Consider the following 22,239-nt stretch of genomic DNA (forward strand, 5'->3'; position numbering starts at 1 on the left):
AAATATAAATAATGGGAAACTATTCTTTTTTTCCAGTTTTAATCTGCATTTATTTGTACCAGATATGGTCTAACAGTAGACTATGGCTACGATTTGATTTTATCTTTAATACTCAGAGAGGCTCAAGAGTCTTGTAGAAATCTTTGTCATGAGATTGTTGTGTTTTTCATTTTTTCAAATATTCGCGCACAGATTTTTATTGCCTTTTAATTTACAAGATTTAAGCATCATACGTGGTTATAAACTGATTATAGAAATCTGGGGTCACAACAAATCTGTAATTCCTTCTGGTAAAATTGCTAAAGCAAGTGTTTTTTGAATATTACAGGCATCTCTGCCGGAGTCCTTTCTCACACAGAGCCAAGATGGAATCCTCAAGGTATCTTTGGTCATCAAGATTCAATTCCATCAAGAATATTGCCCTGTTGTTTAAAAATGATGATATGAAGGAAAGATTCACTAAGCTTCTTCTAATTGCAGGAACCCATGGTAGAAGAAATTAACAGGCATCCAAATGCTGGATGGAAGGCTGGCATGAATCCTCGGTTTTCCAATCACACAGTAAGTGCGCTAGTACCAGGTGGTGTGCAATCTTATTTATAACCCCAGGAAAAAATAAGTAGAACTTTTATTGACTTTTAAATTCCCTGTTTTTAAAGGTAGGACAATTTAAGCGTCTCCTAGGAGTACTTCCTACCCCCAGGAAATTATTAGAAAGTGTTCCACTCAGAACTTATCCGAAAGGTTTGGACTTGCCAAAGGAATTCGATTCACGAAAAGCTTGGCCGCAGTGTACTTCTGTTCGAACCATCCTAGGTCCGTACCCTTCGTTGTAATCTCTTCAGTAGACTTGTAATTTGCTTCTTTAATCTCGTTCGAAAAGAATTAAATACTTATTTCTATTCCTTCATGATATACTTTAAATTTATCATAAATGGAGATGACTAAGGATTCTAACTTGTTCTCTTTTTATTTATTTTTCCATATCTTTGTGGAATGTGCCAATGTCGGCCATTGGTATGATGTTGTTCCCCTTGAGAGCAGATCAGGTAAATGCAGGCTATTTGCTTCCATTTCTGTGCATAGTAATTCTTTGTTATAAACATCATTTTGAAATTTACCCTCTGGCAGACCGTGGATAACTAAGTGGTGTTATCTTGGACAGGGGCACTGTGGTTCTTGCTGGGCATTTGGTGCAGTGGAAGCACTTTCTGATAGGTTTTGCATTCACTATGAAGTGGTAGGCCTCCATAAATATCAAACATGTTTCGACTATGGCGTTTTATCTTTTATCGATTTCTGGCCGTGTATCCAGCTCACTAGTTATTCTGTTTTCTTTTGCCTTATTATGCCATTTCAGAACGTTACTCTCTCCGAAAATGACCTGGTGGCATGTTGTGGATTCCGGTGTGGGGACGGCTGTGATGGTGGTTATCCATTATCCGCATGGCAATACTTCATCAGTACTGGTGTTGTAACTGCCGAGGTCTAAGAGGCCCCTTTTATCATTAGCTATAATTTTAATTAGAGGCCATTTAGGGCATTCCAAGTGTAGTGTTCAGTTAATAAGCAGCATGTCACCAGCTTGTTATGAATTCTGTGTTTCACTGAATTTAGAGTAGGCTAGTGACTAATAATTTTGTGTCAATTTGTAGTGTGACCCCTACTTTGATGAAGCCGGTTGCCAACATCCAGGCTGCGAGCCTTTATATCCAACTCCCCAGTGTGTGAAGCAATGCAAAGATGAAAACCAAGACTGGGGCAATTCCAAACGCTTTAGCGCAACTGCTTACAGAATTAACTCCAAGCCATATGATATCATGGCGGAGGTCTATACAAATGGCCCGGTGGAGGTTGATTTCCAAGTTTACGAGGTGAGAAATTAGCTTCTCACGAGTCATTTACTGATGTGTGTGTGCTCTATTCTTTTGTTTATGTTGTAGTTATTGAGAAGAGTTGCACCCTCCAAAATTCTGATTTGCAAAATGATAGATATAGGTTCATATCTGACTACATAAGGATTTATCAACACTGGGTTGACCCGAGCACAGTGAAAAGTAAATTGTCGACAAACCATTAAAAAGTGATGCAGCTACAGGCTGCCTCTGAGAGTGCACAACAATACCATGGAAATAACAAAAAATTAAAATAACCAATATTTCATGCCAGCAAGGCATACCACAGCCCTTCACTATTACAACTAAAAGGCTAGAAACCATTACAAAGCTATTCTGCGCATTAATAATCTACGAAATGACATTTGCTAGCACACAGGCTGACGACTCCCCAAAATGGGTGCGTGGAGAAATGCACGCCTAGACGTCCCCTGTCCCGGGTGCGTGCACCCGACCCTGGGGTCGCCTCCTTGTGAAACACTGTTAATAATTTCGCTTGATATCTGTATTTTACCTTCATACTTGGGCGATAATATTCTCTTTGCTAGAAATCAACAACTCCTATGGTTTATTTTTAGTGATTCTTAAATATACAATTTCTGAGATAGAGTGCTTGATGATGGCATGTATATCCAGGACTTCGCTCATTACAAGTCCGGTGTTTACAAGTACATCAAGGGTGACTACCTGGGAGGACATGCTGTGAAGCTGATTGGTTGGGGAACTGAGAATGGAACTGATTATTGGGTAAGGAATATCTTTCACAATCTATCAATGTATGCTTATTTAACGTACTCGTTCCAATTCATGTTTGTTTGTTTGCACTTTTGCCCATTTTTTTGTTTGAATTGACTTGTACAGCTGGTGGCAAACTCATGGAATACAGCATGGGGTGAGGTATGTTTCTGTATTTTCAGCCAGCTCCACTTCCGTTTTCTGATATGGTTGAACGAGTTTTAACCCATTAACTGCACATTTTTTTCATGAAGATCTCTACTTCCAGAGAATTTGATTAGAGAATTATGGAATAGATTTGAGTACAATTAACCTTTTATGTTTGTACTAGAAAACAATTAGAGTTTTGTGGAGCAATGACTGATAGAATTGCGTTTCGCTTGTGTTGACAGGATGGTTATTTTAAAATTGTTAGGGGTTCTAATGAATGTAGCATAGAAGAAGATGTGGTCGCAGGCATGCCTTCAACGAAGAATTTAGTAAGTGTTCCTGCAGCTGGCACTGAAGGCTATGCATCTTCGTAGTCTTCCATTTTACAGATCTGCAACTGCAATAAGTTAGTAATTTTATTTGTACAAAAGACGCTGTAAATATATTTGGTAGTGCTGATATCAAGGTACTTGTGGTCTTTTGCTTGTTAAAGGAATCTGATGAGCAAGATAAAACTGAAGGACGTAAATTATCTGTAACATTTATATTTGCTTGGATGTTAATTTTCATACTGGGAACAAGTTGTGTTTGCTATTTGGCCTTTGCTAGGACTACAATGGTTGGGTCTTGTATTATAGTCTTCATTTCTTTTGGACAAGGTGGTAGTTATGTTTCTTTGCTAACACAAAATGCTGCACCCTTAAATGGTTCTCTGAATAAGAAAAAAGAGTGATATATTTTATGTACGAGTCCTGAGTCCGGAAATTTTGTTAATTTTAATGGATTATTTATCTTCATTTCTAAATTTTCAAATTTTATATTTAGAATGATGATAAGTACAAAAACAATAAATTAATATATATATATTTTAATTCTATTAATATAAATAATGAAAATCAATTCAATAGATTTTTAATAGCGTTGTTAAAAGTCTCTCAAAGGCATATGTTGTATATGATCTTGTCATCCTGATTTCTCCATTAACATTTTTTAAAGGATACTTTATAATTTCCTTAAGTTGTGAATTGGCATAGAAACAAATCATTGCTCCTTCCAGATTTTATAAAAACCTGTATACCGTTAACTTTACATGATAGTTGAAAAGCTATGACCTGTAGAGTAGTGAAAACTTGAAACTGATAGAAAAATAGAAAGATAATCACCAACTTTAGATGATAGTTCAAAAGCTATGACGTGTAGAGTAGTTGAAACTTGAAATTGATATAAAAACAGAACATAATAAGCAGAGATCCCAACTAAAAGGTTGAAGGCTGTGTGAAGCCATGAACTTGTCCAACTTAGTCCTACATTTGTCATCTACCTGGAGTTAGAGCCAGTGCTTTGGAAAATCCATCAGTTTGAGTATTTTTTTCCTTGTAAATATGTTAAAAAGACATGGCAGTAAAAAGCTGACTGTAATGCCAATATTTCTTCAAATAAACAATGTAGATTGATATTATTGCATGAGAATTTTCCAACCAACCACTTTATAATAAATTGTTAATCACCAAATACCTGCAACCTGTGTGCTCTTTAATCAAAGATAGCTCGAGAGCAAGTTTCAGGGCCATCGACTCAGTGAAGTTGTTGGAATCTTTGCCTACCCCAGCTTTGAATTTCAACCAACGACTATTTGAAAGTGCAGTGTCCCTAGCTTAACAAACCTGTGTACCCTTGGGCTGATCTTTCAAAATAAAACCAAGCCCCAGGTTTGTCAATTACCTCTTCCCTGTGCTGCCTTATAGGGTTGGCTAGTTTGCATTGAACAAAATTATCAAAAGTATTCATTCACTTCATAGCACATTGCAAAGGAATAATGCTCAAACAAACTTGAGTTTTTGGATGGCCAAATCCCCTAGGCTACTGTGAGAAGTAGTGCATGAAATTTCTTCATCAGCGCATTTTTATTTTTATCTCAATTCTTTGAAGATAAACAATCTCCTAAATAAGCACGATTTTAAATTTCATAGCTCTGAAAGTGAATTTAATTCTTTTGGAACGTGTGAAGTATTAGAACAAGATATGAGCAGAAGATCAATATTTTGATCATTTTTTTTTAGAAGTTTTATAAAGATATTTATATTACGAAACAACTGGTATTACATTGATAGATTTTGTTTCTCAAAAACGCTGGATCCTATAGACAAGTAGACAGAAAAAACCATGTTTTGGTTTAACAAAGAAAAAAAAGAAGAAAAACTTACTTACGTTCAGACTGTCTAACCCATTGGTAATTACATGCATTGGTGCGTGCTGGGCAATAAAACAACACCGTGTTCACATATAGCATGCTAAGACATATTGAGAGCCATAGAAACATAGTAGAAGTAGACATAGCATATACAAAAAAGAGAAGCGAAAACATAGTTATCGATCAAACAAGAAAATTACTGATTACTTGTTTTTTTTGAGGTAGCAAAAAAATCATCCAATTTTGAAAAGTGGTAATTCAGAATACATTTTTTTTTGGAGCATAGTTTTGGCACTTTACATTGTCTTATATATCAAGTATGAATATTTTTTAAAAATGTTAATAATTTTCATGCTAATTTTGAAAAGTGTTATGCAGTGTCAACCCCTTTTTATATAGAGGGCTTATTTTGACACTTTAAATTTTCTAATGTATTAAGTGTGGATAATTTTTTAAAAATGTTTATTATTTAACTATTTTTCAAGATGTCTTATTCTTCTTGTTTTTCATACTAAGATGTTTGTTTTTTAAGTGTTTTCCAAACATGTGTTGTGTGTTTTTTATTCAATATTTTTTTTATAGGATGAAGTTTTTAATTTTTTTGGAAAAGTTAAAAAAAAATAATAAAATTAATATGTTGAGGTTATGATTTTTTATAAGTTTATATATCATTCATTAATACTTCAATACACAGAGAAAAATTGTCACTAAAAATTAATAATTTTAAACACTCTAAAAAATACACATTTTGCAGATAGATATAATTTCCCTAAAAATGATATGTTAAATAAAATATTTTTATAATAAAATTAAATAAAAGAACTTAAAAAATAACAAAATTTATTAAAATTTTATGAATTTTATATTAAAGATGATGACATTTGATGTTTTTTTCTTCCAAATAAAATGATTACAAAATTTTAAGTAAAAAAAAAAAAGAAGAAGTAAAACAAAAATAAAGCATACAATTAAAAAAAAACAAATTTTTTATTTAAAAGTTGAAAAATAAAAAAAATTATAAATATAACAAAATTAAAAAATACATTGAAAAAAAAATAAAAACATTTTTTTGAAATAATAAAATAAAGCATTAAAATAAAAAATAACAAAAATTCTTCCTATTCTCCGTCAACCCCCAGCCAAGCGAAGGCCTAAGGGATGCTTCATGGGCACTGGAGGGATCTCGAGGCCCTCGTTTTGTTGGTCGTGAGGCGGCCCTTGGGCCCTCGAATGGCCAGGGGTCGATTTTGGGAATTGACCCTCTACTGTTCAGGGGCTTGAGGGCCACCTCATGGCCAACGGAGGGGCCAACATTTCCCTTCGTTGGCCATGAGGCGACACTCAGACCCTCGAATAGGCCACACCGTTGGTGTGAGGTGTCCCTCATGCCCCTGAATGGTCGAGGGTTGATTCCTAGAATTGAGCCCCGACTGTTTCGGGGCCTGAGCGACGCCTCACACCTGTAGGGTAAGGCGACCCTCAAGCCCCCGAACAACTTGTGGTCAATTGACGAAAATTAAAAACAATTAATTTAATTTATGTTTTTAATTTTAATTTTTTTACAATATTTTTTTAAATGTTTTAATTTTAATTTTAATTTTATTTTAAATTTTTTTTTTCAAAATGTATTTTTAATTTCAATTTTATGCTTTAAATATTTTCTTTTAATTTTTTTTTTTAAATTGTTTTTAATTTCTTTTTGTTTTGTTTGTTTATTTTTTAATTTCCAATTTGCTTTTTTAGTCTTAAATATTTAAATATTTTCCCATAAGTTACCTTTTTTTTTTGTAGTTTTCAAATTTGTATCTTTTGTGAGTTACTTTATTTAAAACAATTTTTGTGCTTGATTTGTTTGTTTTTGGTTTTTTTTGGGATTAAGCTACTTTGTGATTTAAGATATTTCTATATATATATATATATTTTTTTTTTTATTGTCATTTTTTTTATCTTTTTTATTTTATTTTATGTTTTAATATATTTATTTATTATTATTTTTTTAACTTTTTGTTTTTGTTTTACTTTTAATTGTTTTTTCAATTTTTGTTTTGTTTTGTTTGTTTGTTTGTTTGTTTGTTTGTTTTTTGTTTTGTTTTGTTTTGTTTTTTTTTTTTAATTAGACTAATTCTATTAATGTGACAAAAATAATACAAGGAGGCATCGGCCTCTACAGAGCAAGCCCCAAATTATGCCATGTTTATTAACAAAAGACTGGAAAGAGACTGTGCGCATCGGGGAAACCAGTGCAAAATTATAAGAGTTTGCTGTCCACGCAGGGGTAACAATCTGTAATGCCAAAGTGGAACAATTTTTTGAACAATCATCAAAATTAACAACATTGCATAGAAAAACACCAGAATAGACCCATAGTATTGGGAGTCGGGAACTTAGAACTTGAAAAACATTGACCAGCTAGGTGTCGTTAGGAAGAGGTTCTTCCACTATCAGACACCTGTACGCCTCCATGTCATCCTCTGCATCCTATTTATCTCTCGGAGTCTCTTCCATGTTCTTGAAGCGGCCTGGATTGGTGCGTCCCAGAGTTGCTTCCAGGGGCTTTTCTCTTGCTGGTGGTGTTTCTTGCCTGAGTATTGCGGGCTGGGTCTTCAGAGTTTTGTGGCTCCTCTCTAAATGCCACCAAGATAGTCGCTATTATGCAGGGACGTTCCAGCGAGTAGCGAAATTGAAATTGTGTAGAATGACTGGGCTGCAAAGATGATACAGAGGTAATAGGAGGCTGGGGAGCGACGTCAACAGGCTGAGGACTTGCAGTCTGAGCTTGCCCCTGACCGTTGCGAGTGGCTGGGTAGCGTCTAGATAAATGAGCTGTCGAAGGGGGGGATAAGTCAGAGGGGGACGAGTCAGAGAGGGACAAGGAGGGGGGCAATTTTCCTCTGCTACTGCCCCTCCTGCAGCGCATTCGATGACGCAGATGAGGCATGTTCACCTGGGCAAAATTGAGCGGACGGGGACGAGAAGGAGCAGTGCCAAAGAATGAGTGGTCAATGGGAATAGAAAGACCTATAATCAGCGGTTCAGAGCAGAGATTCAAGACCGAAGAATCAGTGCGTAGGCAGCATGGAAGACTTTGCGAGAAATGTGCACTATCCACCATCTCAATGTAGCACAGAACTTGGCAGCGTCTCCCCGTTGTTGTGCACGAGCTTGGCTCTGCAGTAGCAGGGAGACAATTGCAGTTCAGAGGAGGCGGAGCGAGGGGGAAACAGTCTGAAGAGGGCATCTTAACAACCAAATTGATGAAGCCTCGACCCGTGCAGTTCATTAATGTGCCATTAATAACGAAGGTGGCTTGCTGTATATGCTTCTGAGTGGAAGCGTGGGTGGCCAGGTGGCCTCGCCACTTGCCAACCCAAGTACCTGTGTGCCTAAACACCCACATCCGAGATTTTATTGTTATTTATTATTTTGTTTTGTTTTATTTTTTTTGGAGGGTCCATGTCAATTTGCTAGTTGATTTTAAAGTTTTTGTTATAATTGATCAAGTTTGCCCCCACAATGTGTCAATTTCATGGTTAATTTTTAAGATTTCATTGTAATAGGTCAAGTTCGCTTACACTGCATGTCAAATTGATAGTTGATTTTTAAATTTTTCGATGCAACGTGTCAAGTTGACTTAGGCTAAAGTTTTTTTTTTTTTTTAAAGAAATGGGTAATATTTTCATTATGTAAACTGGAAAAGGGCTAGGTCCCGTACAAAATTCAAGAGTATGCTCTCTGCAATATTCATCATTTTACATTGAAGTAGGACCTTCTTGCTACCAACTTTATTTACATAAAGGCTTTGTACATAACTATAACTATAAACTCTCCAAAAAACTCCATAGTATTCTATACTTCAACATAACATAAAATAACATTAAAAAGAAATCTTTCAGCTACTACCGGGATCGATTTCTTCTCCCGAAGGTTCATCCATTGTCGTTGCCAATTCTTCGGCATCATCCTCTCCAGTATCTAGATCCCGCTCAATAGCAGCGACGCAACACCAACATCGTTGGGGACTGTGGCTTCCCTGAACCCGAAAACTTCCTTTAGAACCCCGACTGTAGAAATTTCCACTGTTATTTCAATGTTTTCCACCTTCTGTTGCATGCTCAACACATCAGTGCACATGCCTTCCATTGTCTTCTGCAACAACTCCATATCTTTGCCCAGTCCTGATAACTGTGCGTAAAGAACTGCCATATTTTCATTTATTTCCTTTACAATTTCCTTAATAACTTGCTTACACGAGCTATCTACCAAGCTCTTGATGCCTCCACCACTGCCATGACTTGACCCTGTGCCTCCTGACCCTGAGCCTCCACCACTGCCATTACTCGCAGAGGCCATCTTCGCAGCAATTCGGCTCTGAATAATCACTATCCTTTGGTTAACTAACTGTAGCCAACTGCAATATATAATGGCCTGTTGAACCCCGACATTCTTCCCGGTCTTATCCTTCATAAATGCTAGACGATTTGAGTCATGTCAAAGCAGCGACCCTCCATTTCATCCATTGCCAAAATGAACCAGGAATGATTTACGATGGTACCAACCTCCTACAGATGTAACTATATTGCAACTCCTGTGAATAACCAAGACCTTGACGCCCACCTGTCCTCACACATGAACTTCATACTAATGTTGCCACACCTGTGCCTTAACTCTTTACCTACCATCCCAACTTCCAAAGCGCTGCAAGGGACCATCAGGGGACTAACCATCTTAACTGCCGACTTAATACTCTGAAGACCCGTACCCCAACAATACAACACCGACCTGGAGCTACAGTTCAGGGGATATGACATGTTTTAATGTCTTGATTGATACTTAAACTACCTTGCTCTAGCGCCACCCTAACATTGGCCTGACCATCCGCCAAGTGGTTGTTGGCCCGCAACACATGGAACAAATCCACCTTTTCAATTTTTTTAATAATATATAATCCTAACCATGATTGAGGAGGTTTCATCTTCGAGAAGGTTCTCATTCTTGGAGAGCTTCACACATTTTTGTATAATCATCATAGAGTCACCAACTATAGTCAATATTTTGATACCATTAGCCACACTGATGTTCAGACCCTGCCAAAGAGAAAGGGCTTCAATTTGATTATTTGTCGCGTTACCATGTCCCCATGCAAACTTTCTTTTTGGTTTTTTTTCGAGTTTAACAATTACCCCTCCCACTCTAGCCTCCATGGGGTCTTAGGCTAAGATTTTAAAATAACTATACTTTTAGCATTTAAAAAAGAAATTATTCTTGGTGTAACGACTCTTTCATTTAGGTGTTCATTTTAAAGTGTTTTTTAGTCATAAAATATTTCCATAATGCCATGGTTCAAATATATTGAAAACATAAGGTTTTTTGTAGTCGTGATATTTGGTTTTAATTCCATGGTTGAAGATTTGTCAAAATTTTAAGGTTTTTCTAAGTTACGACATTTTATCTTTAATGCTATGTTTGAAAATAGTTATAAGTATTTTATCTTTAACGTTATGGATGAAAATTGTTGGAATTTTAGGGCTTTTCAGAGACATGATATTTTATCTTTAATGCCATTCCTAAAAATTGTTAGAATTTTAAGGGTTTTCAGAGTCATGATATTTTATCTTTAATGCCATTGTCGATGATGATGATAATTAACGTCCACTAAGACTGATATGGTCTATAAAACCTTAAGAAAGAAGCGGTTAATTGAGATTATTTAAAATTTTGTTTCTGTGATAAAAAAAGAGGGAAAGAAGCGTTCCGAGGTCACTGTAGTTTTGCTCACTAAACAAGTCGAGGAGGTTGATCGTGGGGAAAATGTTGAAAATTTACCCCGAAAAAAAGATATTATTCCAGCATCAACACTTTTCGTTTTTAGGGTGTTTTTTCACTAAAAAAAAGTGGCTTTTGTTGGCTTTTACTGTCATTTTTAGAAAATGTTGAAAATTTACCCTGAAAAAAATGTGCCGATGCAGAATCAACACTTTTCATTTTCGGGTTGTTTTTTCATGGTTTTTTGGGGTTTTTTTCATTAGAGTTCTCGTTTTGAGGTAACAGTTCTTGTTTAAATGGTAACTTTGTTCCAAGTGCCATAAAAGACTATTAGTCTAATATAATGAATGGAGAAAGAGCATTGGAGTTGCCTTGGAGGTGAATCCTCTGCTAGTGCATTGATAACAATTGATGTGTGAGGTTGCGAGTCCGCTCTGGAGTCTAAATCGACACCACGTAACATTCCACCGGTGTTACTCTGGTGACAATATCGTCAAGATTGTATCTGATGTCCCAAAGGATCTGTTTGATCTCCTCTTGTCCTGCAAAGAACTGGTAGTGGTCGACTTGCTTGTCACGAATGACCATGAAGAAAAGTTTCTAGTTGACAATGTAGAGGCACTAAGTGGAGAAAATGAAGTCTCATTTTGCGAAAATTTACAAGATTCAGAGTCCACCTAAAGGTGTCGCCACGGATTTCAATATCGGAAAAATATGTTCGATTGCCAAATTCCTTGGCTTCCAAGAGAAGGATCTCATTCCTCACATATGGGGGGACAAAGTCGAAGCGGTAAGCCACTGCGTGCCAACCGAATAGATGCCAACGACGAGAGGTGGATGCTCCTCTGACACCACCCCGACGACTCGATTGGAGCAGCCGAGGTGGATGCTCCTCTGACACCACCCCGACGACTGAAAATTGCGAACAAGAGAATGTCGGAGGGAGATCCCCCTCCCACCATTTGCTTGCATTTAAACTGATTTGACAAAGTTTGTTGTGGTTGAGCCTATTACCGCTCAAACTAACAGGGGTCCTAAAAGGGAAACTACTAGGTCAAGGGAAACAATGGAGCAATAGCCCAATGACACCTCAGTTAAAGCTCCTTGCTCTTTACAGACTTTCATTGATGGGAGGATACCCGATATAAAGAGAATCACTAGAAGGATGAATGAATGAAGAGATAAGGATTGATTCCTAAGGCCTATTCATGAGAGAGACTATTAAAATTGGCAACTAGGGCCAAACTCCATGTGGGTCATCTTCTTAATGGAACCTGATATTTTTCTTGGATCCCTCTCATCAAGAGGTGTAGGATTGATCTAAAGATCATGCGATTCCGATAAGTATTCATGGAGATATGATTTTATTTGTGTTATGGGACAATTCGTCATGGTCAGCCAACAACCAAATAAATCCCACTTGTGCTCAACGTTTTAGTATAAACAGAGGTGGCCTTCAAGTCATTTCAACACACTTGGGATCTCTTCCTCTCTACTTGTCTTTTAGTTTTAGTAGAAGGAGAGATCCTAAGAGATAACGTTACCCTAATCTAGAGGGCAGAAACTGGAATTGCTGGGAACTACTGGAACCGCTGGGAAAAGCCAGAACTGTCGGGAATAGCCGAAATTGCCGGGAACTGTCGGGAATAACCAGAATTTCCGGGAACTGCTGGAACTGCCAGGAATTGCTGGAATTGCCAGAATTGTCAGGAATAGCTGGAATTGCCGGAACAGCTGGGAAAGCTGATGCAGAGGGCAGACGCCGGAACTGCTGCGAATAACCGGAATTGCCAGAACTGCCAGAATTTCCGGAACTGCCAGGAACTACCAGAACAGGTGGGAAAGCTGATGCAAAGGGCAGAAGCCAGAACTGCTAGGAACAGGCAAAATTGTTAGAACTGCTGGGAATAGCTGGAACTGCCGGCAATTTCCGGAACAGGCGGGAAAGCTGATGCAGAGGGCAGAAGTCAGAACTGCCAGGAACAACCGGAATTTCCGGAACTGCCAGGAATAGCTAGACTTGCCGGAATTTCCGGAACTGTCGGGAACTGCCGGCGACAACTAGAACTGCCAGAACTACCGGGAACTGCCGGAACAACTAGAGCATCTATCTCCCAGGAGAGCAACATGCAAGGGACAACTAACTAACATTGGGACAATTGTATGGTACTTAGCAGCAAATACACCAAGCATGCAATGTTACAACTAGCATGCAAGGGACAACTAGCATGCAACAACAAGCATGCTAATGACAACAAGCATGCTAGGGACAACAAGCAAGCAAGGGACAACAAGCAAACAAGATGCAACCAACACATAGGTCAGTATGGCAACATGGTGCAACAATGGCACATAATGCAATACAATGATGGGTACAATCATGATTAATAAAGCATGATGAGATGCAGCATAGTGATGATGGGTGCAGCATGGTGCAACACAGTGAGGTGCAACATGATGACGAAATGCAACACAACGATAGGCGAAGGAGTCACCTTGGAGAATCAGTTGAAGCAGCATGTCTTCAACTGATATCATGTATCATCTTCTTAGGGATGATCTCTGCTTTTATCTAGATAAGTCAAAGTGTTGACTTCTATTGTAAACTTACTATCTCTCTCTCTCTGCTGAACTATTGAAGAACATATAAGAAGAATTGATCAAGGGTTTCCCACATTGGGGTTTGTCCCCGGCTAGCGCCACATCTTGTGTCCTCTTGTCTTGGCTTGTCTTTTGCGATTTATGTTTATGTTCTATCTGCAGTTTACTTTAATGTTGGTGTGATTGCTAATCTGGAAAAGATATTGAGCTAACTATGAAAATTGAAATAAATTGCTCTAAGCATAGAACATACCTAAAATTAACATGGTATCGGAGCTAAGGTGAAGGCAATGCCCAAGCAAGAGTGAAAGAGCAATCACCGAAGACAATTGAAAAAAAAAAGGATCAATGGATTCCTCATCCCTCTTCAAATTCACCAAGGGTGAAGTCGAAGCAGAGGATATTATCAGAATGGTGCAGCGGAAGTTTCTGATGGCCTACCTAAAGATCATTTCATTAGGAAGTCCGGATCTAAGGGTGGAAGGAAAGGCAAATGCCTTGGTTGCAATAAGTTCGACCATTATGCGAAGGAGTGTCTGAATGGCAGAGAAACATCTCTTGATGAAGATAACAATCATTCTAGGGACATCTTCAATGATCAAAGGAATGACAAGTAATGCAGGTCATTAAGGAAATGGCTGACTCTTCAAAGAAAGCAAGGAACCCCAGGTATGAAGAATCAAATGTTGTTTCTGATAAGATAAAGAAGCGTTATCTTGTATTGGCCCTCTTCTTTATATTCTTTGGGCATCTAGCTTATTGATCGTTGTGCTTCAAGGCACCTCATGGGATAGAAGGGTACTCTCTCGAATTTGGTAGAGACGGAAACAACCGTGGGATTATACTTGGAGTTGATGCCACCTATCCCGGAAAGGGTGTAGGGAATGTTACCCCTCAATTGAATGAGGGTAACTCTATTCATTTACAAGAATCTCTTTTATGTACCTAATCATAAGAAGAACCTGGTGTCCATCTAGGAAATGAAAGTCAAAGGTTTCAGGGTGGCATTCATCGATGGAAGGTACGTGTTAAAAAATAGAATTTTCAAAGATGATTTTTCTCATGGGTTCAGGGTTGGCAATTTGTATCAAGTTGTAGGATTGTCCATTTGGGATCATGTCAATTGACATATCGCATCTATAACACCGGAGGTCTACCTATGGGGCTCTACCCGATGTGAGTCAGATGGGGATAGGAATGCTTGAATTTAAGAAGAGCATGAAGGTACATGTCTGAGATGTAACGAAGAAAAATCTTATAAGGGGACCATTCCCCTCATGTAGCATGTCCATAGGTTGGAACAACCCGAGGAGTTTGAGATTCATGATCGGGAATCTCATGTATACAGGTGGAAGAAATACCTCTATGGCTTGAAGCAAAACACCCCGGACGTAGTATGAGAGGATTGATAGCTATTTGATGAAGCTGAGATTCACTAGGAGTGAAACCGATCCAAACCATTACCCGAAGATTGTGGATGATAGACCTCTCATACCGACACCTTATGAGGACGACCAATTTTTGATAGGTGCAGACCCTCTCATTTGTAGAAGTAAGAGGGAGTTGGATTGCAGATGTGGAATGATAAACTGCAACCCCGTGACTACCTCGAGGATCTTAACTTTAAGAAGTTATATGGTAGTGATGTCGGACCAGCTTTGGGAAATGCCTCTGAGTTTCATAAACTCATTCGCGTTGATGTTCTTGGTGAACTTCCGTCCAGGAATATTTTTTTTCAGTTAGCGTGGTGAGCTCATATTTGGTGGAGCCTAACTGGATTGGTGCCAAGAATCTTCTGAGATATTTGCGGGGCACAATCTCTCATGGATTGAGATACATTGCTGGAAATATGAAACTGCATGATTATTCGAATGCTGACTGGGCAGGTAGTGTGGAGGATCACAAGAGCACTTCTTAGTGCTGGTTCTCTTTGGATTCTGCTTCGAAATCATGGATGAGCAGGAAGCAAAAGTCAGTTGCTATAAGCACCGTCGAGACCAAATACATAGCTACGAGTATGATCTCGTGTGAAGCTGCATGGTTGCAAAAGCTCTTAAGTGAGATGTTTGTACACATGATGAATACCACTGTGATTCTCTGTGACAACCAGAGGGGGGATTCGATTATTGAGGAATCCTGTATTCGATGATTTCTCCAGCAGATAAACATCAGATACTGCCTTATTTGGTATATGGTAAGTCGATGAGCGAGGAGGCTCCATCGTATTGAGACTGATGTACGGGTTGCAGACATTTTGTCAAAGCCCCGGGGAAAGGTCAAATCTGTGACTTTCTTGAACGACTTGGAGTCGTTGAGATACCTTCATATAAGGGTCCTGCATGTTGCATGCATTGAGATCTGGGAGCTCTGGGGGGCTTGGGGTACTTACTGGAGCAACATACAACCACAGGGTGACTCACCCTCCCCTGGTGGTGCGCTATGTAGAAGATGACTGGTTCAACCTTCCCTTGTGATACCTCGTGGCAACTGTGGAACAAGATGATTAGTTCTCCTGTGAGTCGAGATGATTAGTTCTCCCGTGGCAACTACAGAACAAGATGATTAGTTCTCCTATGGGCCAGGATGATTAGTTCTCCCGTGGAAACTGTGAAACAAGCTGATTAGTTCTCCCGTGGCATCTGTGGGGCAGGATGATTTGTTCTACTGTAGACAAGATGATTAGTTCTCCCATCGAGGCATCCTACCCATGTAGTCTGGAACTCATGGGAAGTACCTCTCATCTGATCAATGAGCAGAGAAATGGGGTTAGGGACCATAGTCGTACTATTGATGGATGCATCGATGTATCTACTGTACTCCCTATGCTTGGATGACCTCCATTGATCTGGGATCAGTATGAGTGGTTTGAGACACTCTCTTGTGATATTGATATGGGATTAATAAAATTGACTTCGGGCCAGTAAGAGTGATGTGACACTCTCTTCAGATGAAATTGACTTCGGGTCAGTAGAGAATGGTACAAGACATTCTCGATCAATTCTTCTTCTTCATGGTTCAGCGGAGTAGAGCAGAGCAAAGCCATGCAGGGCACTGATGGCAGAGATAGTACAATCAGACATATGGATCAGCGAATAGAGTTCTCCTTAGTTGAGAGGGAGTGTTAAAATTGGAAACTAGTGCCAAACTCCATGTGGGTCATCTTATTAATGGAAGTTGATATTTTTCTTGGATCACTCTCATTGAGAGGTGTAGGATTGATCTAAAGATCACTCGATTCCGATAAGTATTCATGGAGATATGAATTTATTTATGTTATGGGACAATTCGTCAAGGTCGGCCAACAACCAAATAAATCCCACTTGTGCTCAACGTTTCAGTATAAATAGAGGTGGCCTTCAAGTCATTTCAACACACTCGGGATCTCTTCCTCTCTACTGGTCTTTAGGTTTTAGTAGGAGGAGAGATCCTAAGGGATAATGCTACCCTAATCCAGAGGGCAGAAGCCATAACTGTCGGAAATAGCGGGAATTGACAGGAACTGCTGGAACTGCCTGGAAGAGCCGGAACTATCAAAATTGTCGAGAATAGATGGAATTGCTAGGAATTGCTGGGAAAAGCTGGAACTGGCAGGAATAGCCGGAATAACTAGGAAAGCTGATGCAAAGCGCAGAAGCCAGAATTTCCGGGAACTGTCGAGAAAAGTCGAAACTGCCGGGAATAGCCGGAATTGTTGGAATTGCCGGAATTTCCGGAACTGCCGGGAACTGCCAGAACATGCGGGAAAGTTGACGGAGAGGGCAGAAGCCGGAACTGCAGGGAACAACCAGAATTTCCGGAATTGCGGGAATTACTGGGAATAGTTGGAATTGCCGGAACTGCGAGGAACTGCCGAAATTTCCGAAATTTCTGGAACTGTCAGAACTGCCGAAACAAGTGGGAAAGCTGACACAGAGGGCAGAAGCCGTAATTGCCGGGAACAACCAGAACTTCCGGAACTGCAGGGAACAACTGGAATTTTTGGAATTGCCGGGAACTGCCGGAACAACCAGAGCATCTGTCTCCGAAGGAGAGCAGCATGCAAGGGACAAATAACTAACATTGGGGCAATTGTATGGTACTTAGCATCAAATACACCAAGCATGCAATGTTACAACTAGCATACAAGGGACAACTAGCATGCAACAACAAGCATGCTAAGGACAACAAGCAAGCAAGGGACAACAAGCAAGCAAGATGCAACCAACACATAGGTCAGTATGGAAACATGGTGCAACAATGGCACATAATGCAATACAGTGATGGGTACAGTGATGATTAATGAAGTGTGATGAGATGCAGCATAGTGATGATGGGTGCAGCATGGTGCAGTGTGGTGAGGTGTAGCATGATGATGAAATGCAACACAACGATAGGTGAAGGAGTCACCTTGGAGAATCAGTTGAAGCAGCATGTCTTCAACTGATCTCATGTATCATCTTCTTAGGGATGATCTCTGCTCTTATCTAAATAAGTCAAAGTGTTGACTTCTGTTGTAAATGTACTATCTCTCTCTCTGCTGAACTATTGAAGGACATATAAGAAGAATAGATCAAGGGTTTCCCCACATTGGGGTTTGTCCCTGGCTAGCACCACATCTTGTGTCCTGTTGTCTTGGCTTGTCTTTTGTGATTCATGTTTATGTTCTATCTGCAGTTTACTTTAATGTTGATGTGATTGCTAATCTGGAAAAGATATTGAGCTAACTATGAAAATTGAAATAAATTGCTCTAAGCATAGAACACACCTAAAATTAACAGAGACTCAATTGTAAGGTTTGCTTGCTTGGGAAGTAGTGTGTAAGGATATCTAAGAAGGGCCAAGGGGGTTTCAAGGGATAGGTTTTGCAAATAAGCTTTGTTAAGGAGGGACATAGTCCTAAAACCCTTGTGAAAACTTGGTTTCCAAATGGTCTTTGTGAGATTATCTTCAAAAAGTTGTGGGATCAAACGAGACCAATTGGACCCAAAATTAGGTAAGTAAGAGGAATTGGTCACCCAAGGAGGGTCTTGACCTAATTGTGTAAGAGAATAGGATCAATGGAAAAATATTCTTGGAATAGAATTCAATGATCCAAATGAGGTCACTAGCAAAGGGAAACCTAGGGTAAGAAATGATCCTCGAGCTAGGGCTTGTGATATCTCGAGATCCTACCATGGGATATGCTTGAAATTTGGAGGGACTTTAAAGAAAACTCCACCATAGTTGTGGACCAAAAATCGAAGTGTTTGGATGGCTAGATTGTGAGATAATTGATGCCCTAGGTGACCTATGTATGCTAGGCTTGGAAAGAAAGAGAGAAAGGTGAGAAAAATATGCTTAAAGGTGATCACCCATAGAAGATCAGTGCCTAATCCTTTGGGAGAAATTGAGTCGAGGAGATTCCAGTGCTTGGGATGATTTCCTTTAGTAAAGGAGGCATCTATAACAATTTCACATGGCAATTAGTGCATGAGACAATTGCTTCAAGGTCTTTAAACTTCGATATGCAATATATGATGACTTATCAAAATCAAATTTCAACAGAATATCTTTAGGAACATCCACTTATTCAAACATGGCCCATGACATGATGCAACACTATAAAAAGGAAAATTTCCACCATTTCATACAAGAAAAGCAACAAATTTCAACCTAGTATAGTGGAATTCCCAAGCAACATGCATGTGACATAAGAAAATGATAAAATAACATTGAAATTTCACTTACATGTGAGAAAAAGTATACACAATCATCATCATATGCCAATATAGAATCTCCAAGACAAAAATGAAGAGATCCAAACATCAAAATTCATCATTTCATCCAATTTCACCCTCCAAAAAGAATAGTGAAAATCTCACAAGAGAGAATGATCCAATCCAAGTGATGATGAGAGAATGAATCAAATCATCATCTATTTATACAATGCCTAATGAATTTGATTTAGCTAATTCGGGCCTAACTTATCCCCTAGAATAAAACAATGTGCAAAATAACAATAACATTGGTGACAAGCCCACCAAATAACTCAATAATACATGAATAAGCCTCTGAAGAGGGTCGAATGATCATCAAAGTGAATCGTTGGGCCTTTGAGGAGGCTTGATGAAGTGCAGGGGGTGTCATAATAAAGAGAAGGAATCCAAACATAGTGGACAAGGGGTGGCCCTGTTGACGGTGCTAGACCCACCAACATGTCAGTGGATCTCCCTGGTAAGAAGTCCCAATTAGAACTTAGACCGTTTGGTGTAAGAGTCCCAACAGTGGGTTGTACAGTAATTCCTTGACCGCAGTTTCGTACATAGGCAAGTAAGATGTCCCTATTAGTAGCAAGGGTGTGACATATGCAGTCAGTTAAGGAAGGTGCATGAGCGGTTCTAACACACGAAGGGTGAGGTGAGTGCGTCCATTGGAAACCTGTGACAACACAAAGTTAAGAAGGGAACACATGAGCGAAAATGCATCACAACATGGAAGGCGAGTAAGCTAGCAATCCAAAGTGATGGTTAAACCAACAACACATTTCAGAAAGATTCATACATACATATACAGAAATAGCTAGACATGCATGCGTAAGAAAACATATACATATATCATTTAGAGTACTCAAGATAGCTGAAATACAATACAACATATGCATGAAACGTGTTGGCTCTGTTATATTAAGAAGTGTAAGTTCCAGTCATACAATAAATCCATGTCCAACCATTAGTTCTGATAGCGGAACGCTACAGCCACAACCGCCTGCTCCCCTCCAAAGAGATATACTAGCTCTGCGCAGTGGAGAAGTCAAAGGCTCGGTACAATACTGTCCAAGCTTTCTCTAAGATACTCCTATCGGAAGCTTTGCTGACCAAAAGCCTTTACGATGAGTTATGATGGACTATTTATAGAAAAGGGTGGGGTGACCCTTGAATTTCCCCTTTGTGACCATTCATCTATCCTCATGACTCTTCAACCACTCTATGACTGTTACATTCAACTATCGACACTTGAAATCCCACTTGACAAGATGTTACATTACAATGCACATCTACCCATGTGAGACAAAATGGTTTGAGAAAGCCATGCAAGACATCTCTGACACTCAGATCGTTGTGGTGAAACCAACTCTTTGATATCCTTGTGATGGTCAATGGTGGTGAGCTGATGCCAAGCTTGGTCGTCCGTGATTGTGTCCGTGCGCTCAAAGGTGACATCTTGCTAAAGTGAACTCTTGCCTCTATTGCATCCGGGTACACTGATATGGCTCCTCCATCCAACTTGTCTGATAGCATGCGCATGGTCATCCTGGGTGCGACTAGACCGACAACATGTTGATGCATGGTGTCTGCGCTGATCTCCAAACACATGCTGGTGGTCGTTCGCATCAACTTGTCAATGTACATGTTCATATCCAGTTGGAATTTCTTCTTATCTTCGCCTTGGTGAGTGTGCCAAATGGTTGGGATCGCATGCGTGCGCACAATGACATGCATGCTGCTGAATTCCCTTGCATGCGATCAACAACACTTCTCACCTTGTCTGCTTTGTGCCAGCTGCTGGGATGGATCTATAACTTGTATGGGCATAGTTTCCTCTGTCTGTGCATGTTGCGCCCCCTATTGTCCATGTTCCTGCAACTCATTCTCTTGTATGTGCAACTCTTATTCTTCCTTGAGTTGCTTCTTCAAGACATGAAAATCCTTCTCTGTTTCTTTCTCTGCCTTCGCGCAATATTTGTGTTGCGCGATCACTTCATAGCCTCGATATCTAAAGTTGGTTTCATCACAAGTGGACCTGCTTGAGCTTGCAACTTTGTTCTGCCTCTGTGTTGTCAACAACCTTCCTCTTGTGTTCGTTGCGTGCAGGTATGCTGCCTTCAGCTGTCGCTGATGGTGTTGCTTGTTGTGATGCTGCTGCCATATTATCTTGATGTCCTTGGCTACGAAAAACTTGATGTATTCGTGGGTAGGAAAGTTCATAGACACTTGATCGAATGCATCCCCAAGTGTGCTCTGAACGGTGTCTTCAACTCTGCTCTCCTGGAAGCCATTGTACCTGTGCTGCTGAGAGACAAACGAACACCTGTGATACTTGGAGACATAACAACACTCATGACAAGCAGTCTGTTAGTCGAAAACCAAAACAAACTTGAGGACTGACTTGCAACATACTTGTGTGATTGATCATGAAGGTTGCACAATTTCCGTCAGGTGGTTAGGAGACTAACTACCAAAACTGCGCAAGGCACAATCCGTGCTATTTGGAGGTTGATTGACTGCTGAAACTGCACAATGCACAGTCCAGTCTAGCCCGCTGAGGACTAAAACTTCACAATGCACAATGTCAGTCAGCAGTGACATGCAACCAACAAACTGCATTACATAATTTCTGGGGCCAACATGACATTGCCTCCAAGAATTGCGCAATGCAAACCTGGAGGTCAGTGCTGGGCCAAACTTGCACAATTTCTGGAGGGAAGGCAGAGCCTTCGCTTCCGAAAATGCGTAGTGGTAGCCGAGAAAGGCATGGTCCGGGCCAAGGCAGCTTGGACCGGCCGGCGGGTGACTGAAAAGATGAGAAGTCTGAATGCATGGTGATAATGAGTGTAAACACGAGTGAATGATCATGCATGCAAACAATGAGTGTAGGATTCAAAAAACGAGAAAGCATGCATGTGTGTGAAGTGGGTCGCCGCAACAACGCCCGTTCGTGCAAAAACATTGTCATGTATGTGACAACAGTGAGATGCAAACAAAAACTGATACGGTGCTTCTACGATCTAACATACATCAAAACGACAACAAGCGCTCACTGAAATCAAGCATATAACACTCACATAAAGCGAAACACAAACAACAATAGAAATGCAGCACGAGACATGAAAAGCGGGCTTACCCTGAAACAGCTGAGCTGAATGTGCCAATGACTCCTAGATGCAAT

At 39.6% G+C, this 22,239-nt stretch overlaps 1 protein-coding gene across 1 annotated transcript in view; it reads left to right on the forward strand.

Annotated features, from left to right (window-relative positions):
* The window catches only part of LOC149246300 (cathepsin B-like protease 3), a 52,313-nt gene extending 48,787 nt beyond the window's left edge, over positions 1–3,526 (forward strand). Inside the window, exons 2-11 of the mRNA XM_089457861.1 lie at positions 329–379; positions 481–561; positions 660–816; positions 1,045–1,049; positions 1,166–1,240; positions 1,361–1,486; positions 1,656–1,874; positions 2,532–2,642; positions 2,757–2,792; positions 3,023–3,526. Of these exons, the coding sequence (XP_089313987.1) occupies positions 329–379; positions 481–561; positions 660–816; positions 1,045–1,049; positions 1,166–1,240; positions 1,361–1,486; positions 1,656–1,874; positions 2,532–2,642; positions 2,757–2,792; positions 3,023–3,154 (993 nt within the window). The 3' untranslated portion in view covers positions 3,155–3,526. The remainder of the gene's footprint in view (positions 1–328; positions 380–480; positions 562–659; positions 817–1,044; positions 1,050–1,165; positions 1,241–1,360; positions 1,487–1,655; positions 1,875–2,531; positions 2,643–2,756; positions 2,793–3,022) is intronic.
* The last annotated feature ends 18,713 nt before the right edge of the window (positions 3,527–22,239 follow it).

Source organism: Pinus tabuliformis, chromosome 7 (genome assembly GCF_031772625.1).
Source record: "Pinus tabuliformis cultivar Carrire ecotype Pingquan chromosome 7, CPIR1, whole genome shotgun sequence".
NCBI classification, from domain to species: Eukaryota; Viridiplantae; Streptophyta; class Pinopsida; order Pinales; family Pinaceae; genus Pinus; species Pinus tabuliformis.